The sequence below is a fragment of the Crocodylus porosus genome, unplaced genomic scaffold (assembly GCF_001723895.1).
Source record: "Crocodylus porosus isolate Cpor-Errol unplaced genomic scaffold, CroPor_comp1, whole genome shotgun sequence".
In the NCBI taxonomy this organism is placed as follows: Eukaryota; Metazoa; Chordata; order Crocodylia; family Crocodylidae; genus Crocodylus; species Crocodylus porosus.
Window position 1 is genome coordinate 42475087 of NW_017728907.1, and position 14917 is coordinate 42490003.

Genomic DNA, 14917 nt, shown 5'->3' on the forward strand with positions numbered 1-14917 from the left:
GGGGAAGTGTGGTAGCCCCACCATGCAGACCCGGGCTGAGGACCCATGGACAGAGTTTAAAGCCCCCCTCCCTCTCCTCCACCTGAGCTTGTGGGCCTATGCCCTGTCCCCTCTACTTCAGCAGGGGAAAAAAAAAAAAAAAATCTGGCAGGGGCTGCTCCTCCCCCACCAAGCAGACAGGGCTGCTGCTTCCCCAGCCAGGTTTTTCACCCCCACCCCCTTGTCAGTCAGCCCTCACTGCTCTGGCTAGAGAGCAGAGGGGTGGGGCCAACCCTATCCTGCTCAAGCAGTCAGCACAGCTCAGCCCAGGGCTGCAAAGCAACCTGGGATGTTGGGGGATTGTGATTTAACTTGAACCAGGAAGGGGTCTGGGACAGAATTTGAAACTGGTTGAACCTAAATCAATTAATTATGATACTACGTTCAACCAGATTTACCTTAACCCAGTTTTGACCATTTTTAAATTAGTTTCTGTCACTGAACTTCTGTTCTGTTACAGGTTTAAACCAGTTTCTGATCACTTAAACTGGTTTGTGTGTAACTTCTGTCCCTAGTGACTATAAAATATTGGCTGCTATAAACATTTTTTTAAAATGATGCTTTACTTTAAGCTCAGCATGCTTCCGTGCTGACTCTGTAGCATGCCCAGGAGAGGAATCATGTTAGTTGGACCCAGTCTGCCCAGTGTCTGTATAGATTGGGTGTTTTAGTGGGGCCTTTTTGGTGCTTTCATCTAATAGGTAAAAGTGACAACAAGCCCCACTGAAGTACCCGATTTATACAGATTCTGCAGATTTATACAGATGCTGCAGATCCAGGTCCAACTAATGTGCTGCTTCTTCCAGTAAAGCGTGTCCTTTCTGCATTTTTTTAGTGTCTGTAAGTAGCTGTAATGATAGTCAGGACCCAGAAGAGAAGGATCACACTTTCAGTGCTTTTAAATTTAAGCAAACAAGATACTTGTAAAAAAGCTTAACAAAGCCGATTACAGGCTCCACATATATTTTCAGAGTCCTTATTTAAAACACTATATTCATTTTGACCCGCATTCAACTAAAAAAAAAATATATTCAATAACTACAAGTTTAAATCAGAACTCCCCTGTGAAATCAATAGAAAGCTCTGCTTCAAAACTGAAGGCTTAATATTTAGTTTTTCTGTTTGTTATTATATTATAATAACTTTCATTACTCTATCATCTGAGCATGTTATTACTGTATAACAGGCCAGCAGAATAAAATTTATAATTGATCATCTTATTTCCATAGTAGACTTTCAACTGTAAGTACCACTGAAGGTAAACAATACCTATGGTATTGTATAGTGTTTGGAAGGAGACAGATACCTTCACCCAGGGCACTGAAAATTCTTACAAACCGATTAGAATGGAGGTTTTATACTTAGCTATACTCCACAGAATAAACTGCCCTCAGCAAATGAGCTAATGTAGTCACATTTCTTTTGTTAGTTCTTATGTTGCTTTTTCTGTTGCCTGGCATAATCACCTATAAATTTATCCACAGGAGAGAAGAATTACTCAGAAGAACTTCACAGAGATAACTCAGAGGATTCCAAGGTATGATCCACAATCCTGTGATAGGAAGGGAAGTGTCACACTTCCCTTCTGCAAATAGTCTACACATACATGCCTCTTTGTAAAAACATGTAGCTGTCTTGATTGGGGTATACTGATATGGGCATGGCCACAAATTTAGATTATGAACTGATTACATCAAGAAACTGAAGAGTCTGATCATTCATCCTGTCAGGAGTGGGTGCTACGGCTATAGTCCCCTGCCTGCCTGACACTTCACTGAATAGATCTGTGGGGAAAACTGGATGTACCTGTTACTAAAAACCTCTGATGTCCTCTCTCCTGCCATGTCTTGATGTATGGGTTTCTTTATCTGAAAACTTGCAAGCTGGCTAGAGGATGGAAGATGACTCTACCTGGTCTCCCAGATGGTTTTTCTTTTCCTCTCTTACACTTCACCCTAACCACATCCAGAATGACACACATCAGGGCCTGGGTCTTGTGTTGGCTAAAGATGCCATTGGCCACTACCTGCTGTTCCCTAAATAAAAGTTTTATGAATTAGGCTCCATCATTTGGGATTTTTGCATCCATCCTTAAATCAATTCAATACAGCCTTCCAGGCCCTATCAGTTAGTAAGCCCGTTTAGACTATGAGGCATCTGCCTTAGATCAATTCATCACTGGTTCCTTGGTTAAATAATCTCAATTGGTCTACTAAGGGTCCATTAAACAATAAATCAGAATTAGTTTGTCCCCAGTTCTTGGGTTAATCAAATCAAACTAACCCCACATCAATTAATCCAAAGAAAAAAAGCAAAACACAAAATCAATTCCTTCCCAGTTCTGGGTTCAATCAAATTACTTCAGTCCTCCAAGTGTTCATGGGGCAACTGAACGAGAGCAATTCCTCCCATTCAGGGGCCAGGTAACTTGAAATCAATTTTTGCTAGGGGTTCTACCTTGATCTGGCTCTTCAGGGTCAGGATCAACTTGTTTTCATGGGGAGAGCAGCTTTCTCTCTTGCTGCCTTCCCAGTGTGTAAAGTGAGAGGCCCCCAATCCCAGAAGCAGAAAGAATAAAAGAAAAAAAACCAAACGAACCCAAACCCAAGGAAAATGGGCCAACTCAAAAAGGGGCAGGACGCCTACGCTGCTTCTGTCTCCTCCTGGCTGTCCTGGAACACTTCTCCAGCACGGCACATGTCCCAGGTTCTGTTAGTGACCTCTGACCATTTTGCCCCATGGGCCCACTTGCTGTCCCTGCTGTTGTCCACAGGATGCAGTCAGCAGAGAAGACCTCCTGCATCTCCCTCTTTTGCCAGCTGCAGTCCTCTGGCCGTCCCGTCCAGTACTGGAAATACTCATGCTCATGCTCCTTCCACTGATCCAGAGGGAGCACATGCTTCAAAAATTCAGCAGCACTCTCCCTGCTCCGTCCAAGTTTCCCTCGGCACCTAGAGTAAGTATTCCTTCCTCAAGCTTCTTGGGGCTTTTCTCCTGCCCTGCTCTCTTCTGGTCACAACTTCCTTAAGTCTTGTTCTGCAGCCTTAGATTGGTCACATCTTTGCTACAATAATCAGTACATCACAAGATCTGTTGCTCTGACCTGCTGCTTCACTTCTAAATCAGTCTTAAAAATGTCAACTGCATTCCTTTTACTACAGCCACAGTTGGCTTATTCCTTTTATTATTGCCTTCCTTCCTGTTCCTCTCTCTTCAATTCTCTCAGGCAAGAAGGTAGGGCAAGTTGGCACCTTCAAACTAACTGGTTCAGAGGCATGATTTTTGTAGGCAACAACCTGTTTTGTCAATGCCAGGATGCCTAGGACTTCAACTAAAAAAACTTCCTTGTGTTTGATTACAGTGGGGTTTTAAGGTTTTCATAATGATGTGCACAGTAACAGGTAAATGTATATTCTCTTAAACATTATACATACACACAAGTAGGATAAATATTTTTTCTCTATTAACACTCACAACATGCATTTTAATACCGTATAGCAAGGTACCTTTATACTTTGTAGACATACTGCATTTGAGATTTTCATTATTATCCAATTTCTATATGCTCTCTGCACTACACAACCAAGTGGATAGTAAAAATCTGGCCAGAAAGTACTAAAGAACTCTTTGTCAGACTCAAATGTGAACAATTCCTAATCATCTAGAAGATAACATAAATCTAGTCTCCAGAAACTGGTCATTAGTTTAACTGACATATAACTTTAAAGGTAGGTATTGTCTACTGTTTTGATCACACTTGTGAGAACTAGGAATTTAAATTCTAATCCTGTTCACATGTTCTGTTTTGAGTTGAGTTGGATAAGCCACTTTTCTTTCTCCATTTCCCATAATCAATAATTTAGTGCACAGCAATATTGTAGAAACATAACAACATTTTTCACTTTAAAGATGATTAAAATATTGTTGTTCATTGGATATACGATAATTCATAAAGGATTATGGAAAGTTCAGCAAGGCATATGCTCTTCTGTACGAAATAAAATGTAAGTGACAACTCCATCTTTTTGTACTGCCAGCTTTTGCAACACGTTATATATTTTACATATATATAAAAAAAATCGTGCAAAATTTCAGTTTTCAGCATTACTAGATTTAGATACACGACATATTAAGCAATGGGTCACCAGCAACTAGGCTGCCTGTTCTTCTTCCCATCTGATTCTGTGCACAACTGATACCTTGTTTCCTAATTTTTCAAAGAGTTCTGCAATAGGTATGTAAATATTGTTTTTAAAATAGTAATTTAACCTCCTCTAATTATATAGGTTAAATAATTAACAGATAACACAGCAGTTTGGACACAGCTGCTGCTGGGAGCTGCTTCCGGCTCCCAGAGCCCTTTGAGGCACTACTCAAAGTCAGGGCAGCTAGGATCTGGAACCAACTTCCAAGAGAAGTGGTGCTGGCTCCTACCCTGGGGGTCTTTAAGAGGAGGCTAGATGAATACCTTGCTGGGGTCGTTTGACCCCAGTACTCTTTCCTGCCATGGCAGGGGGGTTGGACTCAATGATCTGCTCAGGTCCCTTCTGACCCTACAAACTATGAAACTATGACTGAGGTGAGGAGGAGAGGAGGCAAGCCCAGCCAGACAAGGCAGCCCACATGAAGCCCCGCCCTGGGAGAACAGGAGCACCTGTGAACAAGCAGCAGACTGCTGCTGTTTTTCTCTTAGGCTATGGGTACTAGTCTTCCTCACTTCTGCCTGCCTTCTGATTCCTGCCGGGACATCCCAGCTTCTCTTCCCCGCCAGACTGCACACACCACAAGCTAAAGGATAAATGGTAAGTACAGGTGCACCAATACATTGGTCCGATATTGGATCGGCACCGATATAAAGAAAATTGATCATCTTGGAAATCAGCCTGATGTGGCTGATAATTTGGCCTATAGATGCCCGTGCGTACATGCAACTGTAGTGCAGCACATAGGCAGCAAGGAGCATAGCCCAGTAGCTGGAGAACAGCGTGCAGCTGTAAGTCTTGTGTGGGGGAAAGGGAGGAGAGGAAAAGGCCATAGTGGGGGTGCAGATCAAGGCCCTGGTGGCAAGGAAGGAGTGGGGCTGTGGTAAGCACTGCCCAGCCCAAGTCAGCAGGGTACAGGACGGAGCCATGGGGGGCGGCTCTTGCCGCCACACACCGTTCATCTGGGAGACATTGGTCGAGTGCTTGCCTGCTCATCTGGTGGCTCCCGTCTGGGTAGGGCGCAGATCTGTGACAGTTAAAGCCTAGCAGCATTAATTGCCACAGCTTTCACAGATGCAGCAAATAATGACGCCACCTCTCCCCTGCCACCAAATTAGTGGACTTGTGGGGAGCCCCATGGGTGGGATAATACTGTCCCGTGCATAAGACTGCACCAGAATGCAGGGTCAGGACATGGTTGCGTGTAGCACACAGCCAGGCTTCTCAGCAACTAGATCCAGTGCACTGAGCTAAACTGGTGCATGTGGTCTCTCCGCAGCCAGATCCAACACACAAACTCCACACTGAATCAGATCTATTTACTGATTCCCCTGCAATGAGATAAAAGCCTGGAGACTGGCCCCAGGACATTCATCCAGCCCACAGGGCTGGAAGGTTGAACACCACTGTACTAAAGTAGTGGTGCCCACCCTTTTTGCCCTACAGGCTAGATGAGTGGTGCCAGGTCCCTCCATGGGCTGGACCCAGCCAATGAGCCTGGCTACAGGGGGTTGTGCAACCTCATCTTGATCCATCTGCCCAGGGTGGGGCCAGGGCAGAGCAGCCCTGATCCAAATGCATGTGGGGTTAGGGGTGGAAAGCAGTCTGGTTCTGGTCCAGGACAGCCCTGATCCAGGCATGCAGCGGGTGGGGGGAAGACAGGGGAGGTAAGCTGGGATGGAACAACCCTGATCTGGATGCACAGGATAGGGCAGCCCCAATCCAGATGGTTGGTGGGGAGTAGGGGAGGGGAGAGGAGATGGAGTGGCTCCTGGAGTGGTCCAGAAGCTTCGGAGGGGGAGGAAGGAGCCCATACCTGATCTGGACATGTGGCACAGCAGAGTGCAGCAGTCCCAATCAGGATATTTGGGGGGCAGGGGGAAATGCAGCCCAGCCTGACCTAGATGCACAGGAGCAGGTCCTGACCCTTATCTTGAGGCTGGATCCTCCTGTGTGGAGTTTCCACTGCTCCCTGAGGCCTGGAGCCCCATAGGCCAAATGTCTTGGCTCTGTGGGCTGATTTGGCCTGTGGACCAAAGATTGAGCACCTCTGCATTAAAGGGTTGTGAGCTCTTCTGTAGAGTCCTGGTTGTGGGCTCAACCAGGCAGATTTGAAATTAGAAGCGGTTACATATACAAGCAGTCCTCGACTTACAACTTTGTGACCAACATCACTTACGCCATTTATAAATTGATACCCCATTTTGACGTTCCAACATGGGTTTGTCTTTATGACAGTCAATACTGCGTGCAGCTTCATAGATTTCATAGAATTAGGGCTGGAAAGGACCTCGGAAGATCATCGAGTCCAGCCCCCTGCCCAAAGGGCAGGAAGTCAGCTGGGGTCATAGGATCCCAGCAAGATAAGCATCCAATTTACTCTTGAAGATGTTCAATGTAGGTGCTTGAACCACCTCCGATGGCAGGCTGTTCCAGACCTTGGGGGCTCAGACAGTAAAGAAATTCTTCCTTATGTACAGCCTGAAACAGTCTTGCAGTAGTTTATAACCGTTTGACCTCATCATCCCTTGGGGTGCTCTGGTGAACAAACGTTCCCCCAGATACTGGTGTTCACCCCCTGATAAATTTGTAGGTGGCCATCGGATCACCCCTGAGCCTAAGCTTTTCCAGGCTAAAGAGCTCCATGGCTCTCAGCCTGTTGTTGTAAGGTCTGTTTTCCTGACCTCTGATCATGCGTGTGGCTCTTCTCTGGACTCTCTCCACATCCTTTTTGAATTGTGGAGCCCAAAACTGGACGCAGTACTCCAGCTGTGGCCTCACCAAGGCTAAGTACAACAGGAGAATGATGTCCTGGGATTTGCTTGAGAAGCATCTATGGATGCAAGCCAGCGTTTTGGTTGCTTTACTAGATGCAGCATCACATTGCAGGCTCATGTTCATCTTGTGGTCAGTGATGACCCCCAAGTCTCTTCTTCCTTAGTGGTAGCCCGCGTAGCACTGCCGAGCCTATAAGGATGCTGCAGGTTCCCCCACCTCCCCTCAAGGTGAAGAACCTTGCATTTTTCAGCATTAAACACCATCAGGTTCTTGTCTGCCCATTTGCTGAGCCTGTCCAGATCAGCCTGGATCGCCCTCCTGTCTTCTGGTGCGGATGCTTTTTCCCCAAAGTTTGGCTGGTAAGTAGTGGAAGGGGAGGGGGAAGAGGAGGGGGAAGGCAAGGGGTATGGGGGGGTTCCCCACCCCCCACAGTGAGGGAGGGACTAGGGCTGGGGCAAGCGTTGCCTAGCCAGGGCCGGGTGGGCATGTGGGGCAGTGGCTCCTGCCACTGCACGCTGCTCATTTGGCAGCTCAACCGGCAGTTCCTGCTGCTGGTCCAGGACATGGGTGGGGAGGGGGAGCGTGTGCTCCTGAACCTACACGGGGTGGGGCAGCCAGGGCTGGGGCCACCCCAGGCTGTGCTCTGGGTGGGTGGTGGGGGCTACAGCAAATTTTCGGGTGGCTGCAGCTACCCCACCCTAGTCCAGGGGCACATGCCCCCATGCCACTTGCCCAGCCAGGGTGGGATGGGCACAGGGCAGACCTGCTGCACTGCTTCCAGACAAGCAGCACACAGCAGTAGGAGCTGTCCCATAACTTCCCATGCTTCCCAGATGAGCTACGGCTCTGAGGGCATGGGGGGGCATGTGCCCCTCGGTCGGGGTGGGGCAGGCAGCGGACTGGGGGTTAAGGGGAGGGCTGCAGCCACCCAAAAACTTACCATAGCCCCCACTGCCTGCCTGGAGCACAGCCCAGTGCAGCCATGGCCCTGCCCAGCCCATCCCGTGCAGATCCAAGGGCACACGCCCCCCCACACACCCTCCCGGACCAGTGGCAGAAGCAGCAACAGCTGGTCAAGCCACCAGACAAGCAGCATGCAGCGGTGGGAGCCACCACTCCCTCTCTCCCCACACCTACTTGGCCCTGGCTGGGAAGCGCTTGCCTCAGAGCCCCACCCTCACTGTGGGGGGTGTTGATCTGCCACCCCATGCTCCTTTTCTTCCCCCTCCCCTTCCACCACTTACCAGCTGCATGCAGTTATCAACCACTGTACAAGAACCAATCCCCCATTTGTAACACCATGGGGAAATTGGAAAATTTTGGAAATTGGAAATTTTCCTATGGGAAAATTGGTTCCAAGTTGCCACGTTTCGACTTAAGACATGGTTTTCAGGAACCAATTGTGTCGTAAGTCTGAGGACTGACTGTAGTGGTAATAACCCAAAGATGTTACATATGATGAGTGATGGTTTAAAAATGTGTTGGTTGTCTCAATGAACTTCTGAGCATTCAGATCTTTCATCAGCTGATATCAATCAGCAGTCCAGAGAAGAGCCACTCATATGATTAGAGGCCTGAAGAGCACGCCATACGAGGAAAGGCTGACAGATATGGGACTGTTCAGCCTAGAAAAGAGAAGACTTCAGGGGGACTGGGTGGCAGCTTACAAATATATCAGGGGTAAGCATCAGGGGCTAGGTGAACAACTATTCACCAAAGCGCCCTAGCGGAAAACTTCTAAAAGAAGGTTTCAGACCGGATAAAAGGAAAAACTTCTTCACGGATCATGTGACCAGACTCTGGAACAGACTCCTAGGGGGATGCTGCAGGCACCTACCCTGGAGGTCTTCAAAAGGAGACTGGATGCACACCTTGCTGGGGTTATTCGACCCCAGCAGTCTTTCCTGCCCAGAGCAATGGGGCTGGACCCAATGATCTCACAAGGTCCCTTCCAGCCCTAAACTTCTGTAAATCTGTGTAAATTCATACCATTAAGAAGTACTGAATAAGACATCTTATTGACTGATGGGATGTGAAACGGCTGTTAGAGTTGTGGCAGAACTTGAAGGAAACAGAATAATAATTGTGTGTAAAAAAAGAATAGCATCCTTACTCTTTAGCACACAAATGCTTTATCAGGTATCATATTTCTCATACCTACTTGAATATCACAAATATGTAATAAATGCTACTGTAAAGAGAAAAATACATTGGCCCTCTGACCTAATTAAAAACTGTTAAGCAAACAGAAAGTTTTATGAGAAAATAAAATATGCTGCACAACGTGCTGCAGATCAGAGATAAAAATCATCACGTGGAGTGGGAGAAACACTTACACATTTCCTACCTACATTCTATTTGGTAGTAGTCAGTATTTTCTGAACTCTGGAAATTTTAACAAGATTCCAGAAAAAAAAAAAAGATTCTTTCCTAAAGAAAACTGAAAAGATGTTCAGAGTTGCACTAAAAAAGAACAAAACTGGTTCTATACTACAGTTTAGGTTTTATTTACCATTAGATTAGAATAAAAACAAAGGATATTAACTCTTTGCCAAATAAGGAACAGCAAAAATTTCTGCTGTGAACATGCAACTACTGTGCTTACATAAAGTAGATAGATGTCTGTACTAGATATTTTTCCACAGTGCTTCTGTCCAAATCCTACCCACATACTGCTCTGACTCATGCAGCCAGACTCATATTTAAGGCTGAAGTAAGGACAGCATAAAATTTAAATGGTAAAAACAAAGCAACATTAAAAACAGTATGTGGAGGAGTTTCTGGCTGTTAATTAATCCCATCAGTGGAGCAGTGCCAGCAGGGTGGGTTGTGTGCATGGGCCACACCCGTGTGCCCTGCTGGTGCAGCCTGAAGACACACTGTAGTGTTTGGGGGGAATCCCAGTATAGCAATCTGATTTATTATCTGGCCAGCAGACTCCCCAAGAAGCCAGAAGTTTAGCAGTGGAGGAGCAGTAGCAGCCCCCCAGCTCTGGGAGCCATGGCAATTAAATGTTGCCACTACTCCCCCATCACCAAATGTCTAGACCTTTGGGGAGCCTTGTTTCTCACACAGAACACACACCCCAACTTCTACCTGCTAGTAATACAGGATGTGTAAAAAGATGTTGAAGGAATAGCTAAGCAATTATTTTAAATAGCTCATTCTGTTCTTCAGTCTTCTAATAATTACTTATAGGAGGTTTCCATTTTTTCATATCAAAGTAAACTGAGAAACTGCTTATTGTTAATCCGCAAAAGCAAACTTAGGAACACCATGTTCTCTAATACAAGATGCCACACCACTGTCTCTAATATAAGACAGTATGCACTGGATACCCCAAGCCATAATTAGGTATCACTTCTTTCTCAGGCATTTGGAAACAAGGAAATTAAATTATTTGTGATCCTTCCAGGATGGCAAATGTATTAGTGGTACATATTAGGCTATGATCAAGGGTATGGGGCATTTCTTTCATCAAATGTTTATATCCACTTTATATAGTCCAAGTAGGTTTATATATCAGCACTCTAGGCAGCATGCTCAGTATGCTAAAGTTCCACGAGGAGATCAGAAACAACTCCCCTCTACACTCGAATTCTTCATTCCTTTGACCTGCCAATGTATTGGCAACTAATTTAGAATTAGCTTAGGTTTGTCTACATGAACTGAAGTGTCGATATAATTCTCTATTTGCACTTGAAATATACAGTCATTTTTCAATCTGGCAATTTTTCCAGAAATTAAATTTTAAACCCTCCACAAGCAACCAATTCCCGAGAAGAATACAGTATCCCCACTGCAACCATGCCCCCTCAAAAAAAAAAATTTTTCTGGAGGGGGGCAGTGGATTGGGGATGCTGCTTTGTTCTGATACTTCTAATATCCTCATGGAACTTGAGCATACTGTGCATGTTAAATGTTTTTCCCATACATATATATGGGGTTAGTCACTGGAAAAGCCACAGATATTGGAGCAGAAGCAATCACTGTAGCATAACCTTTATGTACTGATGAGTTTTTGATTTATACTGAAAAGAAGAGACTTATACTATGCTTATTTCAGAATTGTCCATTATATTAGGGATTATTTCCACACATGCATATGCATTATGGTTTTTACCACCCATTTTGTTTTTTGTTTTTTTAATTAAACTGCCTCCAGGAAGATTTTGATATATAAATTATACATCGGGCATGTAACTGAAAAGAAACCTGGGCTCAAAAATAGAGAGATCAGTTTCTAAAAAGAAATGAAATTTGCTAAAAATATGCAACCTGTGGAGGCTTAAGTGCAGATAGTGGACTAGATAGAAGTGGACTAGATAGGGATTATTCTGCCTGGACTATGCAGCTAACCCAAATGACCATGAAGTCCCTTCCATCCATATTTTTCTATGGTTTAAAAAGCAAAGTAAAATTCTCTGCAATCAACGTTAGGCTGGTTGCTGGATATCTGAAAGATTGTCAGAAGTGCTATAGAACTACTTTTTGCCATCAGCTCCTAGAGGAAAACACTTATCACTACAATGCATAAGTAATAATCACAGGAAATGCAAATAACCTTCAAGGCAATCACACAGAAGTATCTATCTTTTGACAGTTCCTAATCTATTTCTGAATATTTTTTATTGTAGGTTTTGCCACAGTTTTCAATGCAAATCAACTGTGTATCTTGCTTACGATGGTATTTTTAATGTTATTAATACGTAATTTATGTGAGAAGGAATTTGTAGTTCATACTGTTGACTTGTTTGTCTGCAAACAAGTCCCAGTTGCAAGAGAAGGAAAATCCCTTGAAAGCCATCATCTCAACAAAAATGGCATTTAATAAGCAGATTAATGTGCAAGAGAAGCACTAGTAGGGACGTTAAAAGGAATCTGGGAGAAAGATCTCTATGCTAGAACCTATCAAGGGAAGTATAGATGAAAGCCACTAGTGACAAAGAAACTGATAAAAGGGGAAAAGGTTCATTGGATCAGACTGAGAAGTTCAGAGAGGGGAGAAAAAAAAAAACAAGAAACATTGAAATATTTAAGTAAGAGTGTCTCTGCAATTTTCTTGATCTTATATATCTGAAAAGGCTGCAAAGGAAAATAACTGTTGCCACAATTCTCAGGACTCAGAATAAATCTTCTATTCTTTATTCAAAAACCTGTACAGCCAGACACACATGAAAAACCTTACATTAGAAGGGGAATTGCTTTGCCCTCCTAAAGGAATGCATTAGCATAAGGTATCTGTGTGGAATACCAGACAGGGATTAGTAAAATATTAAAAGACAACCTGACTGGTGTTAAGGAACCTACCTGGAGAATAGGTTTATTCAGTACCCATGCCAAAAATAAGAACAGAGTAGGCAGTGATACCATTACCTCAAGTTTCCTCTAATAATTCCTGGCATTTATAACTCCCTTTCATCAGCAGATCTCAAGTAACTTTACAAAAAGTATCATTATCCCTTTTCATAGGTAAGAAAATTGAGGAATAGAGATAGTGGTATAAGGAAGAGAATCGAGGTCTTCCAAGTCTCAGTCCAGTACTCTAGCCGTTAGACCACCCTTAACTGTTTTTAACATTCAAATGTGTGGGCAGCCAATAGCTTCTGAACTTGCACTTTCAACTCACCCAGCACCCCAGGCTGGGTCTGGGTGCAGCAGTGGTGGGATAAGCAGTGACAGCCGTGGTGGTTAACACAGCCATTGCTCATCCCCAACTGTCAATGCATACCCCCAAAGGATACCCTGGGGCTGGATGCCCCAGGCTGGATGCTGCTGTTCCATAGTCCAGATCAGACCCACGAGCTATACATTTTGCTACTAACTACATAAACTCCTTTTCACTTGCCAGAGCAAGAAACAAGATGTTCTATTTTTAAAATAATTTAATCCAAAACATTTAGCCAAAAACCTTTTAGTGTTAACAGCTTTTTAACACTGAGTTTAGGTAAATTTTGAAATGAAAACCCGGTTTTGAAAAAAAGCTAAGTACTTTGCTGCAGAAATAGAAAAATGAAATAGTTTGGGGGAAAAAAGACAAAGTTTCAGATTTTTTTCCCTCCACCAAACAACCTCCTAAGCTTACAGTGTTCCAATTGAATATAAATAAGTGTTTTTAGCAAGAAACCTTTTTAGGTGAAATTCAGCTTTACTTACCAGCAGATGTTACACTGAATACAAGCAGAGACCTTTGAATGTTGCAGTAATTAAAAATTTAGTCTCAAGAATCACTTTTAAATAAGTTTCCCATTGTAATTGCCTTGAAATTAGAAAGCAGAGAGGCCAATATGGAACTGTCTCTTTCCACCTCCCTGGAGTGAAGTTAATTAGTAAGTGTATTTAGGAAGAGACAACTCTCCTCCACACACACACCCCACCCCCCATAAAGAAAGAATGGTTCTCTTCATCATCTGATCATCCTTCCTAGAATTGCAAAAAGCCTGTCACTTTCAGTACACATTTTTCATTTTCCCTTCAGTTACACGGTTACTACAACAGAGAGGAAAAGCACATTGGACAGGAAGGTCATGAGAAGTTTAGCTTGTAAGGGTGCAGACAGAAGTGCAGCTCCCCACTGTAACTCAGAAGGCTTTTCAGGAAGCACTTTAAAGGACCCGCTGAACCAAACAGAAGTTCACTGTTGGTTTCAGGGGGAGGGCAATCAAATACCTGGCTGATGCCTGCAGCTGGTTTCCCCTAGCAACAGCCCCTCCTCTCTCCCAGCCTGTCCCTGTTTCAGAAGGGGAGGGCCAAAGGCCACTTTCTATGAGCTCCTCAGCCCTCCAATACACCAACCTCACCCTCCAGCAGAGGCTGAATAGGCCGGCTTCCTCTGGTCTCTTCCCCCCTCCCATTCTGAAGACAGCTGAAGGCTGGCAGGCGGCACAGACAGAGGTTACAAAAGATGCTCTATTTTGAAGCGCCTTTGTCTGACCCCCCCTCATCCGATGAGGGAGTCCAATTTTCACCTGATCGGCCATTTTTGAAGCTGTCTGCAGCCGTGCACTTGTGGTCGGTCATGGCTGTCAACTGCTTTCTGGGGCCAGAGCAGGCGAAAACTATCACTCCTGTCTGCACCCCAAGACAGGGCCAGAGCCCGCAGCGCTGAGCTCGGCGCCCCGGGGCGGGGAGGGGCAACACCGCGCTGCCAATGCTCGTGGGACAGTCACCGCGCCCGAGACACTAGCGCTCCCGGTCCCGGGAGCAGCGCAGGGACGGGACGCAGGAGCGGTGCCTGTACGGGGCACGCGACAGCAGGATGGATGGATGGATGGATGAACGCCCGCCCCGCCACCGACCTCCGCCTCCGCCTCCGCCTCCGCCCACGCTGCTCCGCTCAGCTGAAACTGCCCCAGCCGGTTCCCCAGGTCCACCCCGCTGTCAGCGGCCCCGCGCATGCGCTTCAGCGCCAGATTTCCACAGCACCGCACGTCCATCTGCCAGTCTCGCGAGATTTCTCCCCCCTCCCCCCATCACCTCGACAGATTCCCGCCCCTTAGCAGCGGAGCATTCTTCGATCCTGTCTCTCGGCACAAATCTCGCGAGGCCGTTCTTCTCATTCCCATTCCGGGCCTCTTGAAGGACGTCTCGAGATCAGACCCCGAGGAAGTTACGCGAGATTTCCTCTCCCGGCTCACGAACCACTAGGAAATCTCGCCCCACCCCTCCGGGGGGTATCGCGAGGTTACTTCCCCCCTCCCCCCCCGAACACGATGCCGCGCAGGAATGTGAAAGGCTCCCGCCCGCCGCCATTTTCTTTCTTTCTTGGCAGGCAGCGAGCGGGGCAGGAAGCGGAGGCCGAGCGGCCATGGCGGACTATTCCACGGTGCCCCCTCCCGCTTCGGGCGCGCCCGGGGGAGGCGGCGGCGGAGGCGGAGGGGTCAATGATGCCTTTAAAG

The 14917-nt window shown here is 45.9% G+C and overlaps 2 protein-coding genes across 2 annotated transcripts in view; one reads left to right on the plus strand and one right to left on the minus strand.

The window, feature by feature from the left end:
• Nucleotides 1-13564, minus strand: part of DNAJB4 (DnaJ heat shock protein family (Hsp40) member B4) — a 45522-nt gene extending 31958 nt beyond the window's left edge. Inside the window, exon 1 of the mRNA XM_019531220.1 lies at nt 13176-13564. The gene's annotated coding sequence lies outside the window, so the exon portion shown is untranslated. The remainder of the gene's footprint in view (nt 1-13175) is intronic.
• A 1187-nt stretch (nt 13565-14751) lies between these two features.
• Nucleotides 14752-14917, plus strand: part of FUBP1 (far upstream element binding protein 1) — a 34096-nt gene continuing 33930 nt past the window's right edge. Inside the window, exon 1 of the mRNA XM_019530608.1 lies at nt 14752-14916. Coding sequence (XP_019386153.1) covers nt 14827-14916 — 90 coding nt within the window. The 5' untranslated portion in view covers nt 14752-14826. The remainder of the gene's footprint in view (nt 14917) is intronic.